The 13,890-nt window shown below is 53.2% G+C and overlaps 1 protein-coding gene across 1 annotated transcript; it reads right to left on the bottom strand.

Annotated features, from left to right (window-relative positions):
- Positions 1 to 336: 336 nt before the first annotated feature.
- LOC310892241 (uncharacterized protein) lies at positions 337 to 9,316 on the bottom strand. The gene is made up of 4 exons (XM_083819705.1): positions 7,945 to 9,316; positions 3,345 to 3,398; positions 2,200 to 2,270; positions 337 to 1,693 (listed from the first exon to the last, which is right to left on the bottom strand). The coding sequence occupies exons 1-4, from the start codon at positions 8,932 to 8,934 to the stop codon at positions 730 to 732; spliced, it is 2,079 nt and encodes a 692-aa protein (XP_083675831.1). The 5' UTR covers positions 8,935 to 9,316; the 3' UTR covers positions 337 to 729.
- Positions 9,317 to 13,890: the final 4,574 nt, after the last annotated feature.

Here is a 13,890-nt window from a genome sequence, read left to right as displayed (position 1 = left end):
TTCCTGCTGAATCTATCATCTCAAACAGGCTGGATAAGCTGTGACACCTACCACAAGGATGCGTTGGCCACAGGTTTTCCCAGGGTTTCATGTACTAAACTAGGAGTGTATGTCTGCACCATGAGCCCTGTGTTCCCAGGGCACGTGTGCCCAGGCACAGGATGGGCTGCCAGCGCACGAGCAGGGAGAAATGGGAGTCCTCCTTTCCTTAGTAATGCATGCATCGTTCATCCATGAATTTATTGTGTACCACCAGAGATGGTAATAAGGACAAGACATACATGATCAAGACCAGTCCTTGAAGATTAGTGATTTCCTATTTGCATGCAGGAATTCCTTAGGCTCTGGTTGTGCAGTGGGACTTTCCTGCATTTTGCCACGTTGGACACCGAAGGCAGAGGTGGATGAACACACAGAAGCCACCTCTGTTCCAGCTGCTTCTCCTGGCCTTGTGATGTGCTGCAACCAAACCCACTGATAAAGCTCTGAGTTCATGGGATAACACCAGATTACATCAGATAAAATTCTGGTATATGGTTCCCCCCTAATTTCTCCTTTTGTAGTAGTGATGGGATTTATTCTGAAGAAGCATCTCATAAGCAGGAAAATTGATCAGTAGCGGTGTTGTGCTGAGTCTAAAAGAGGAAGAAGTCGTGTTATTTCACACACATGCACTCTGCTTCCCTGGTACAGAAAATTTCTCTTTCTTTCGGGGGAATAACATCCTTGTCACCGCAATTGCCCAGTCCTAAAGAGTATTTGGGACACCTTTTCTCTGATTAGTTTGTTTTTCACTGAGTAGACAATGGGGTTTAGCATGGGTGGTATGAGCACGTAGAGATTGGCCAACAGGATATGAACATGGTGAGGGACGTTGTGGCCAAACCGAAGAGTGAAAAATGAGAAAAATGCTGGTGTGTAGAACATCAATATAACACAGGCATGAGAGCTGCAGGTGCCAACCGCCTTGACCTGGGCATCCTTGGAGGAGAGCCTGAAGACAGCCCTGAGAATGAGGCTGTATGACACCCCAATGAGCACAACGTCCAGTCCCGGGCACAGAAGGGTGGTGGCAAAGCCGTACCAGATGTTCACGGAGATGTCGGTGCAGGCCAGCCGGGCGATGCCCATGTGCTCGCAGTAGGTGTGCGGCATGATGCTGTGTCCGCAGTACAGCAGCCTCTGAAGGAGGAATATTGTTGGGAACATCACACAAAAGCTCCTGGCTATTGCAGCCACCCCTATCTTGGCTATCACTGGGTGTGTGAACACGGTGGCGTATCGCAGGGGATTGCAGATCGCAACGTACCGGTCAAACGCCATGGCCAGCAGAACGGTCGACTCCACGATGAAGCTGAAGTGTGTGAAGAACATCTGGGTAAGGCAGGCATGGAAAGACATCTCCTTGGAAAGGGACCAGAATATGCTCAGGGCTTTGGGCACTGTGGAAGAAGACAATATGAGATCTGCCACCGCTAACATGGCCAGGAAGAGGTACATCGGCTCATGGAGGCTTCTCTCCGTCACAATGACAAATAAGAGGACAAAGTTGCCAAGGAGCGTGGCGACGTACATCAGGCAGAAGGGGATGGAGAGCCAGGTGTGCAGGTCCTCCAGGCCTGCCATGCCCAGCAGAAGGAAGGAGGCAGGCTGCAAGCTGGTTTGGTTGGTAGCCACCATGGTGGGATGATGCCTGTGTCAGTTCGGACTCCCTTCTCTGTAAGCAAAAACAGGAGTAGGCAGCACCATTCATAAAATGTAAAAAACACACTCTGATTTCTCTGGAGCACTTTATTTTTCTGGATTCTGAAGTGGGTTAAAACTCACTCCCCCACGCACTGGGGAAGTGTGCTTGAGATACTGACCCCAAAGCAAGCAACAAATTAAATTAAAAAGTGTTTCATAGACTCAGGTGTTGAAATGCAGCAGAGGTGCTCACAAACAGTCACAAGTCAATGCAAAAGCCTGGTCAGGCACCCAGGAATCCAGACCCCCTGGCTCTAGTTGCTGTTATTTATTGTGCTTGTGTTCTGTAGCACCCAAAAGCATATGAGGCACATGACAAGCTGGGACTGACTGACGCTGATTTTACACAACATGCTATTTCTTTCAGTACCTACCTCACCTCTCTCCTCACTCATTCACTCCACATTTTGTGTGACAGCAGACTATGATCTCTGCAAGGCAGGGATGGCTCACACAGCACCCAGGGCAACAAGGCTGTTTACTGATGGCTGCATCACATCAATATGAAAGGATGATCCGACAACCTGCGCAGAACAAAGCAGTGTGGAAGATCAGCACCACGCAGAGTACGTGGTCTCAGGGAATGGCTGTGTGCTTGGGAGGCAGAGCAGCTGCTGAATTTTAAAGCAAATTGAGAAGCAAAGGTCTAAGGCAGAGCACAGCACTGAGAGACAGACAAGCTGTGCCACGCCAGCATGGAGTTTGCACGGAGATGCTCAGGATCCTTGGAGTTTGCTCATGTCAGTTGCCAAGGATTGCCCCACTGCATAACCGGGTGGAGGGGCATTTCCACTGCAGCAGGGTGAAACGCATCCCCTGAGCCTGGGCAGTGCTGCCCTGGTGCATCCTGCCCCGCACTGCCCCACCTGCCCCAGGTGTGCCCTCAACAAGCCCAAATCCTCCAGTGAGCAACTTGTACGGGGCTTGCGTGCGCAGAGTCCTCTCCGTACTGCTGCAGCTTTTCTCCTGGGTGTTACCCTGTGACTTTTCTGTGCTCCCACCTCCCCTGCAAGTTGCTCAGCCAGACGTAGAACGTGGTTTGCAGTATATTCATGGAAATGACAAAGCCACCAGTGAGGGCAGCATCATCCAAATTAGTCAAAATTTAAAGAGTCATGAATGCTTCCTGGACAATGGGCAGTCAGTGCTATGACTCTGGCTGCTTCTCTGGCAGTCAGCTGGCTGCTGACCATCGCATGAGCCCTTGCTGGTACTGCTCTGCTTCTCTGAATGCACATCCCAGTCCTCTTGTTGGGAGTTGTACAGAACAGGCAGCAGGAGGGCATCAGGCAAGCTATCAGCTGTAGAGCCAGGTTGGACCTGCTCCATGCCAAGCTGGTTCTGGCAGGGCCTGGGGAGTGCTCCTGCAGGCAGGCACCGCAGGCAGCCACTGCTCAGGTCATAGGACCACAGGGTGGTCCTATTATCTATCTTTTATTATCTATCTATTAACAAACCTGCCGGGACAATTCTGCTTCTCATCTCAGAGCCTAAATTGGCAGCTTGGAGTGATCTGGGGGAGCTTTTTACGTTCTGGCTCAAATAAGGCACCTCATCTACAGCAACCTACCAAGTAGCAGCTGCTGCAAACAACTCACCGGCTCCGTGACAGCCAGGAACGAGGGCATCGCCTCTGGACCTCCCCGGGCCGCCTGCAGAGCAGAGCGGGGAGACAGCGATGTTTGAGCACTCCTGTGCATCCCCACGGGGCTTGCATGCAGCTGGGCGGGGGCAGAGCTCTGGTTTGTGCTGCTTGGGCAAATGTGATGAAAGGCACAGCAAATGAAGAGGATTTTGACTGGAACTCATTTAATGTGGGCTGCCTGGGCAGACATTACCTTCTGTTGCCTCTACAGATGGGACAAAGCCATCAGAGCACTGTATCAGCTCCTTCCTGGGGGGACTGGGATGAGATGAGGCAGCTGAAGACACAGATGAGTGATGCTGACATCTTCCAGCCAGCCCTGCAGAGATGATGCAGGCTCTGCTGTGCTCACTGCCTTTAGCCTTCCTCTGCCTGCCTGCGTGGGCATCTGAGTGCTGCTGCTTCAAGCACCAGGGAGATTAATACAGTAAATGTGTCTGCTCTCTGCAACAGGCTTTCATTGCAATTCCTGGTCTGAGTGTTCAACATTGGCTTTGTGAGGATTCTCTCTGAGGACATAAAAAGAAAATACAGTGTTAACAAAGGGTGGGAATGGGAAACAGGTGGGTGAGCAGAAAAAGGTCGTGGAGGAATGGAAACTAATAAAAGTATGAAAGAAATCAAACGTGGGTACCTTAAATTAAGCAGTAAATCTAGATTTAGTTGCTGAAATAAAAACAGACAGATTGCCTTTACCCATATACTTTCTTTTTCTATTCTTTGAGTCAGGAAAATTATGACCTGACATCACAGGAATCAACATTTCAAAATTAGATTTTCAAGCTCCCAAAATTGGAATATTGCAAAAATTCTCCGTCTCCAGCTGCTAGCATGTGCACGCCTTATGGCTGCCCAGCCCCAACACATATACTATAGCACACAGCCCCTGGCTCAGATTGACTCTAGTGCACGAATTCATGGTTTTAATGAAATAAGGTCCACAAGCCCCCTTGACCCACTTGACATATATGTGGCCTAGGCAGGCCAAAAGTTGATTTTTAACGCCTGCAAATCAATACTATATTGCTGAAGCTGGAATTGTCTGTCCCATGCCTGACCTGGGTATCCCACCCTGTGGTCACCCAGTGGCACACAGATCTCAGTGTTGGGGTGAGGGGCTATTTCGGCTCAATTCTCTCTCACCCTTCCCACAGGGACCATGACCTAGAACAGTCCCAAACATGTCTGTTTTTGGCATTGCCCAGTGGCTTTCAGGGGTTCCCATCTCCTCTCCCAGACTGGTGATGACCTACAGCTCAGGCCTGAAAAGCAGGCACAGATTTCAAGTTCCTCAGTTTTTGGACTTTCAGCCTAAAAGTATCAAAATCAAGACATGGACACGTTCTGAGTTCAGCAGCTGTATTTGTGGGGTGGGGTCAGGTCTCTGTGCACAAGCATCCTTTATCAGATAATGGCTTCACTGGATCTCCACTTCAGGAGGCTGCTTAGGCGAGGACCCTCTCATGGAGACTTCACTTGCGTTACACTTTATCCCTGCTTCAGAAAAAGGAGAAAAGGAGAAAAGGAAGAAGAAAAGGAGAAAAAACTTGCTGCAAAGTTTCTGGCATGGGACATAAGGCCTACAGGGTTAGTCTGCCATGGGACAGCCTGTGAGACCCCATGGACTTGCTGTCTTGTTTGTGGTCTGCTAAACAGAGACAGCCCCCTGCCACACACACGTCCCCTCCCCACAGGAAGAGCTCAGCGCGATGGCAGCCCCTCTCCCCATCCCTCTTCCCATCCCCCTCCCCATCACTCCCCCTAACCCTGCTCCTCATCCCCTTTCCCCCTCCTCCTCCCCTCACCCCATCTCTCTCTCCACCCCCTCCCAATCCCCAATCCCAATCCCTCTCCCCCACCCCTCTCCCCATTACCTCTGCCCATCCCTCTCCCCGTCCCCCTCCCCATACTCTATCCCCATCCCCCCTTCCCACCCCCTTTTCCTCCCCTTCCCCCATCCACCCCATCCCCCCTACTCACCCCTCTCCCCCTCCCCATGCCCCCCACGCCCCCCACCCCCCACTCGCCCCCCCATCCCCCCTCTCGCCCCTCTCCCCCCTCCCCGCTCTCCATCCCACCCCCATTCCCCCTTCTCCCCCTCCCCATGCCCCCCACGCCCCCCCATGCCCCCCACTCGCCCCTCTCCCCGTCTCCCACCCCCACCCCCCCCGCCCCCCCATTCCCCCCCCCCCCTCCCCCCGCTCCCATCCCCGCGCCCAGCAGGGGGAAGCCGAGCTCCGCGCACCGCCCGCCGCGGGGCCGGTCCCGGTGAGCGCGGTCCCGGGCCGGGGACTGGGGTCCCGGTGCCACCCCGCTGCCACCGGAGCGAGCCCCGAGCCCTGCCCGACCCCGGGGGGCCCGGCCACCGGCAGGTGCCCGGGGGGCTCCGAGCTCCAGGCGGACGAGCGCAGGAGCGCGGCGGCTCCCTCCGCAGGGGGCTGTCGGAGCTCGGGGCGCTGCGTGCCCGTGGCCGCATCTCGCTGTGCTGGAGCTCGCCGAAGGCCCTGCAGCCCCCCGGGACCTGCGGAGCTGTGCGGGGGGAGCGGGGCTGCGTGAGGGCAGCGGGGTCTGCCCAAGGGGGGGCTCTGCCCAGGAGCCCCGGGGCCCGTCCGATCGGTGTGCCCAGCAGAGCTCCCCAAAGCTCTGATACTGGAAGTAGCGGAATTGCTGGCCTCCGAGGTCTTCTGGGGGGACTTATCACCTCGGTGTACGTAGGGGGTGCTTATACGCGTCCTCGCGGTTTTATAGACATCAGCCAAGCACGGCAGGATGCGCTGGAACCACTGGTTTTTTAGTATTTTTGTACTTGCCAGTTACAGTGTCTCCCGGGGACGTATTGATCATAGTTGTTACAGTGCTGTGTGCGCAGTCCACGACAAACACTGGCAGAATAAATTAAAACAGTTCTTAAATGCTGAAATCGTTTTAAAATGTCCTTCCAAACGTAGTCAGTCTATACAGTGCCTGCACCTCTGGGTCAGCTGGAAGAGAACTGCTCCTTTGAAAGAGTGCTAGCCATTAGCTGAAGTGGGAAGAAATCCATCTCTGAGGTCTAAATGAGCCAGCCTGAGGAAGGCGTTGTGCTGCAGAGCCTTATGGAAACCCCAGCATACTAATTAGCTCAGCTTAATCTAAGAATGACAATCGTGTCAAGAAACCTGGTGCTGCAGTCTAACCCAGGCAAAATGTTCCAGGCAAAACAAAACAAACCTAGTGAGGAAGGCACTCGTGTTTTAAAGAGAAAACAACAAGACAAAACTTTTGCTTAATGTTTGAGAGTCCAGAAGTCATTGGTGTGTATAAAGCGTTCCTCCTGCGGAGGGAAATGACTCCAGCAGACCTGGGGGCGTTTCGACGCTCAGCCCCTCCGTGGGCCCGGCCACTCCAGCTGTGTCTGCAGGCAGCTGCCCGACCGCGTGAACCCTGCCAGCCCCAGCCCCCTGCTCCTGCCCAGCCTCTTCCTCCATCTCACAAAAACGGATCAAGTCCTAATGGCCAGTGACCAGCCTGGACTTCCCGCGGCCATGCATGGTGCCAGGTGGCCAAAAGGACCACCACAGAGCGCAGTGCCTGCCCTGGGGCTCTCACGGACACCAGCAGCGCTCAGGCAGATGTGACCAGCACTACCCAGCCCCAGTCCTCTTGGATGGCTGGGCAGGACAGGATCCGACCCTCACCCGCTTGATTCAGTCACCCTTGTGTATGTGGATACCTCAAACTCTGGAGCAGACCAGAAGCCCGTCCAGATCCAAGTCCGGACCCTAGACCCCATTTGCGCACTCTCCAGCTCCAGCCCTTGGTCTTTCCAGTCCCTGGTCTCCTCCTGCTCGCCAGTTAGTCCAGCTTGTTGTTTGTCACCAAGTCCCACACAAACACCGCTGCACACAGACAGTAATGTCACAGAAAAGAAGACAAGATAGGCTGTGGTGGCCAGGTGCATGGCCTGGAGGGTGTATTGATTAGCAACTTGCTTACACTTACTTGATCAGCCCCTTTACCACCCCATCCACTTTCCCATCCCAGTTCCTCACTGGATCCCTCCTTTTCTTCACCTTTGGCGCTTCTGAGCAGTGCATAAAATATCTCGCACTTTCCCTCAAGCTCCCTAAGTTGTCCCCTATAAAGTTTTACACAATCCCACAAGCCCCCTCAGCTATCCCACACTGTCAGCTATTTCCCAGGGGACCCATGATAATTTTCTTTCTGCCTTCTCAGCAGTTCTGCTTGAACCTCTTTCCTCCTGGCTCCTCCAGTGGCCCCTCAGTCACTGACCTCAACGTTGTGGTCCGTGGTATTGTCTCTGAGGTTTGGGGTTTGTGAATCTAGATGTAGTTTGCCTCTGTTTATATGCTGAGAAACCTTTAACCAGATATCCTTAAAGTCTTGCATTGCAGGTAATGCATTGTACCTATCCTTCTCCTTCCATATACGTTTTACCTTCCCTGTATCCTTACACTGGCAGAAGCGCTTGACATGTTCCCCTCTCCCAGCTTGTCTTCCTGGGGGTTGAACTTCACAAAAGACAGTTGGCAGTAGCCATCATATTGGCTTTACTGGAAAATGGCAGCCCTGGACTTGCAGACCCCTTGCTGGCAGAGCATCCTTAGTATCCGTCTCCGGATCACTTTGGTTTTCATGCTGTAAACGATGGGATTCAGGATGGGTGGAGCAAGGAGATGGAGGTTGGCTGTGAAAGTGTAGACCTGGGGGGACACGTGTTTGCCAAACCGGTGCATCATGAAGAGACAGATCATGGGGATAAAGAAGAGCAGGACAGCACAGACATGGGAGATGCAGGTGTTGAGGGCTTTGAGACGCTCTCTCCAAGTTGCAATGTTCAGGACGGTCTTAAGGATCAGAAGATAGGACAGGAGCACAAAGAGTAAGTCCAAACCCAGTGTGGAGAGTAGCACAAAAAGGCCACAGGCGCTGTTGATCTTTGTGTCAGAGTCTGCGTGTTTGATGATATCTGGATGCAAGCAGTAGGGATGGGAGAGCTTGCTGGCCGTGGAGAAACACAGCCGGGTCAGTAGGATCGGGAGTGGGAACTGGAAGAGGATGGTTCTTATGACAATTGCCACACATATCTTGGTGATCACTGAGTTGGTGAGGATGGAGGAATATCGTAGGGGGTGGCAGATGGCCACGTAACGATCAAAGGCCATTGCCAGAATGGTGGCAGATTCAATGTCTGTGAAGCTGTGAATGAAGAACATCTGGGAAAAGCAGGTGCTGAAGCTGATCTCTCTGGCCTCCAGCCACAGCATCCTCAGCATGGTTGGGAACACAGATGTGGACAAGCCCAGGTCAGCCACAGCTAGCATGGCAAGGAGTAGATACATGGGTGCATGGAGACTCTGCTCTGCCTTAATTATGGCAAGGATGGTCCAGTTCCCCAGCAGCACCAGGAGGTACACAGAGCAGAGGAGAACAGCAGACCACATCCGAGTGGATTCCCATGCTGGAAAACCACCCAGAAAGAATGTTAGAGTGCTGGTCTGGCTGCTGTTGGTCCCAGGTGGGATTAAACAGGGATGCTTCATCTCATCCTTGAATAGCTGCACTGGAATGTAAGCCAGCAGGGTCACAAACCGCACACAGGCAGTGAGAAATACTCCGGGATCCCTTCAGTCTGAAGCCGTGGATAAAAGGCATCACCAGAGCCGTGCCACAGCAGAACCTAGCAGGAGCTGTACCGAAGCAGTCTGAGCATACTCATCACCTCTCTGTGTGCATGCACCGACATGGAAACCACGCACTGGCAGAAAGCACGTGCTGTGTGTTGCATGTCCAGTGTAGTCAGGATGTAGCTCCGGCTGCCTGGTATAGCAGGGGAAGGAACAAAAACCAACCAAACAACAACAACAAAGTCCATGAGTGACTGTGCAAATACTAGCTGAGAAAGGGAAGTGTCATTGTGATTAGAGAGGGCTGTGGTGAATCCTGTTCTTGATTTCCGTGCTTTTGCTGGGAATTTCCAGCGAAAGAAAATGGACGGGATGCCAAACTGCTTGTGCAAATATAGCAGCTTTCTTAGGAACAAAGACCAGTAGAGCTTGGTCCTTTTAAACCAACAAAACACAGGCCCTGAACAAACCCACAGAGGGAAAAAAGATCTGCCTAAGCTGAAATACAGTAATTACTCACAAAGCAACACGTGAAAATTGGGCACAGATAGAAATAAACTGGAAGTTACAAGGAAGCTGTATTATGGTGGGATGTCTGAATATCCTCCCACTAGAAACACAGGAGGAGAAATGGCACTGCTTTTACAGAACATTTTCTAAGGGAAGTTTTCTAATGAGGGAAGGCAGCGCCTCATGCTGCCAGGAGGGATGGGGGAGGTACTGAACGACTGCAGTGTCTGGAGTCCTCTCCCCACAATACTTGCAGGCTGCTCTGCGTGTCTCACCCTGGTCCTCAGCCTGTCTTTGAAGGACCACCCACCACAGGGGCTCCCACGCCCCTGGCATGGTTCGGGGCTGTAGGGAGCAGAGGCAGCACACTCTCAGCATACATCACTGAGGGTCACTGAGCTTCCCGCAGCCCCAGGCCAAACTGGATCTTTAGCACCTTCCAGAGAGGTCTTTCCACCCTACTCTCCAATAAGGATGTTCTGTGGAAGCCTGTGGGAATGAAATAATGCATGGGAGTGTTTTTTTTTAAGAAACTGCTCTGGAAATGCCTGATTTTGACAGCTGAGTGAGCTCTGTTATGGAGGTCCATGTCACCTTACCTGGAACATCCACCTGCAATTCTAAAAAAGCATTTGAAACAACGTGAGTACCTGTAAAACCATTACATTTAAAAATACCTTTTGTTATAAATTAATTATCCATCACACCTTTATCCACCTTGTAAAACCATTACATTTACAAATACCTAGATCTACCTATCTATTCAGAAAATTGCAGAACTGTTTCCACTCTGTGCTGAAATCCTCTATTCCCTGGGACCTTTCTTTGCCCTTCCTGCCTCAGCACACAGGTTGATGCCTGATCCACCACCCCTGCGTAACTGCAAGGACAGAGCAAGTTCTGTGGCTTGACCTGGGCTTGCACGAAGATGCAGACTTCAGTGTGTGGGAGTTCTCTCCGGTCCTTCAGAGATGCTAATCAAAGATCACCTCTGCATTGTGTGGAGGGGAAGGAGAAGGAGTTACAGGACAAGGTTATCTTCAGACACAAGCATCTGACAGGAGCAGTTAGAGCAGTGATAATTCCCAGCTCAGTCTCTACCCTGAGAGCACAGGATCTGTCAGAGGTATTGTTTAATTGCCCCAAATTTCTGCTGTGCCCCATCTCTTCACCTAAAGCTCCGGCAGTACTGGATCCGGGCTGGATGAACGCTGCATCAGCTACTTGCACCAAAACCTGGGGAACCTCCCTGTCTCATCCCCTCTTTCTGCAGGACAGCAGCACACCGCCAGCACTGCAACGGAGCCGGGAGCGTGGCTGTGCTGAGCTGGTGAAGTGTGAGCTGGGGTGTGCTGGTGGGGAGAGGAGAGGAGAGGAGAGCCCTGCTCCTGCTCAGCGGGCAGGGTGCACTCCGGGTGCCCCCGCGGAATGCAAGGCGCTCCCGGACCTGAGATCGGGTCCCTCTGAAGCTCTTGCGTGTCACAGCCTGTCGGAAAGAGCCTGAGCGCTAAGGAAGGGAAGAGTAAGAGCAAATCCTGACGGCTGCTCGTCTTAGTGATGACTCATTTTAACATGTGCAGCTTTACGGACTCCACAAAATGACTGATCCCACACGTGCACCCCGGGATTTCACCGAGACCAAGTGTCCTCAAGACACTGTGAGAGGAAAAGGGGCTGCGTCCTGCTCCAGCACAGAAAGTGGCACTGAGCAGATGCAGGGATATCTATTCCCCTTCACAGGCAGTGGAAAATTAGAGTTTGGGTCTCTGAGAGCTTTCCCATCTCTGTGCTAGGCCTCTGCAATGGGGAAGAGCACAGCTCCTTGGAGCAGCACCCACCTCGGGCAGCTGAAATGAGCCGGCCCAGGGGAGGGTGACGGGGAGCCTGCAGCTGCATCAGGCCCAGTCCCCTGCTGCGAGGAGCCGGGGCCGGCTGAGCCCCGGCTGGTGGCACAATGCAATCTTCAGTGTGGTCAGGAGCCCACTCACCTGCCTCGCTCACGGCCGGCCCGAGCTTCCCACCAGCACCGCTGCGGTGGAGCAGCCTGTTCCTGACGCCAGGGCTCACCGCGGCCGAGAATTTATAGCAGATCCCGAGCGATCCCCGCTGCAGGAAAGGGCTGGCCTGGGAGCAGTGGGATTGTTGCTCAGCACTCGGAGCAGATGCATTAACCCCCACAGCACCAGGTCCACCCCGGCACGCAGCACAGCTCTGCACCGTGCCGTTGGTCCCTGCCGATGGTGACAGGAACACACCCTGGAGACCCCTTTGGAGGCAGCCTCCTCCTGCTGTCCTCCCCCTCCCCAGAGAGCTGAGCTCTGTGTCGGGGTGGCAGGCGGGTGGGTCCCCAGGGTTGTTCCCAGCCCCACTGCAGTTCTGTGGGTTTTGAAGGCAGCCCTGGAACAGGTCTCTGGAACAGACCAGAACTATGTGGCCCTGTGTCCTGTCCCCAAAAGTGGCCTTATGTGAATGCCTAGAGAAGAATGTAGAAGCAGGGCAAGTGGGCGTGTTAATCCTCCAAGCCCTTTCTCACACTGGGCACTGTGAGATGATCCTCGGGATGTGGGGTGAGCTGGGTAACACACTGTGCTTGGCTGGGCCAGAAGAGATGCTCCAGGACATCCACCTGCACCCCATCAGCTCTCCGTGGGTCTTCTTCGCACAGGCCCCTTGCTGTACCCTTATCTTGTAATTGCAGTATTGCAATTATACTTTAATTCAGAAGGTCAGCAGCATGTCAAGGCGTGATTTAAAACTCCTGTCAGCACTCAAAAAGGATCTTGTGAGAAGCAGAATGGTCATGGGGGACTTCCTTAATCTTGGAATGGATTTTACTGAAACACTTGGTGCACTGGTGAATGAAGTGTTTTGAAAACAGCATAATAATAAAATAGACACCCTGGGAGGATTTCACCTGACAAAAGGAAATAAGAACAAAATGCTTTCATGGCCTATTTTTGGTGAGAAGAAGAAACTGAATATTTAGTGCTGAACATTGTAGCTCAAGAGCCTCAAAGTGTATGGAGGCGGTCAGAGTTCAGTATCTAAAGCTATATTTATTACTGTACTCTTTGGGGCCTGTCTTCCCCACTGGTAAAACAGTGAAATGGAAAAATATGGTGCACAGGGATGTGGTGAAGGTATTTTTGCTGCAAGGAGGAACTGTGTTGGGGAAATGTTAACATAAAGATCTAAACCGTTGCCATTGTTCCAGTGGAGGTTTGTTACAGCAGCCAGCACAGCCCCTGCGGCTGCCAGCAGGGAGCAAATGGGGCCGGGGGTGGCACCGCAGCAGCTGCAAGGCCGAGCCCCACGCTGAGCTCTGGGAGCACGCAGGGGTGGTGGTGCTGGGTCCTGCCCAGGGCAGGGTCCCGGGAGTGCTGGCAATGCCTCATGCCACCATGAAGTGAGGGAAGACCCTATCCCTGCCCGGGACACCTGGGTGTAAATGCCGCACGGCCACGCTCAAAGCACAGCAACCTCTGCAAGAAGTCATTGCATGGGCAACCCCTCCCAGTGCTCGGCCCTTGCTCCCCGTGGCCCCATGTTAGATGCAGGGCTAGGGGGTAAACTTCTGCAGTACAACTCTTCCTGCACCAGGGATAGGCTGCCACAGGGATTGGCCAACAGAAGAATGGAGTTCAGCTGGTTTCGGTAAACCAGGGCACCAGGAGGAGATGCCAGAGCCCTCCCAGTCCGGAGTAGCTCCAATGAGGTCTGCTGCCTCTGTGCTCAGCCATGCAACCAGAAAGCACCAGCCTCCCACGTGCGTGTGCCTGTGGCTAATTCCCGTCACAGAGGTGTGCATGTGAGAGGCTCTGAGTGCTGTTGTGGGGGTCACAGAAAAGGATGAAATGAGTGCAGAGGAGGAGAAGGGTGAAACTTGCAAATTCAGCCACAAAGACAAGTCTCAGACCCAGAAGGGTATGCGAAGGGACTTGGTCCCAGCCTGCCTGCCAGAAGCTGCAGTCTTGCTCTTGATGCCTCATCCCTGGAGGTATTCAAGACGAGGTCGCATGAGGCCATGAGCAACCTTATCAGGTGGGTGGCATCCCTGCCTATGTCAGGGGGGTTGGAACTGGATGATCTTTGAGGTCCCTCCCAACCCGAGCCATTCTATGATTCTATGATGGAGACGAGGTGAGGCCGTCCTCCCCATGGGGATCAGAGGCTGGGGAGGCAGAGCTGGGTTTTGCTGGCAGGGATGTTTACTAAATTGGGGAGGGGAGTTCACTGGAGCAGAGCAGCTTCGTGCTGTGCCAGCAATAGCACAGAACAAGGCATTTGTCCGGGCAGGGAGGTGACATCTTCGCTGCTTTGCTCAGCTGTGGGCCCTGCACCCTGCCGCACACCCATGCCCAA

This window comes from Anser anser, assembly GCF_964211835.1.
Source record: "Anser anser genome assembly, chromosome: 1".
Lineage (NCBI taxonomy): Eukaryota > Metazoa > Chordata > Aves > Anseriformes > Anatidae > Anser > Anser anser.
Note: the sequence above shows the minus strand (reverse complement) of the source record. Positions and strands in the feature narration are given on the sequence as shown.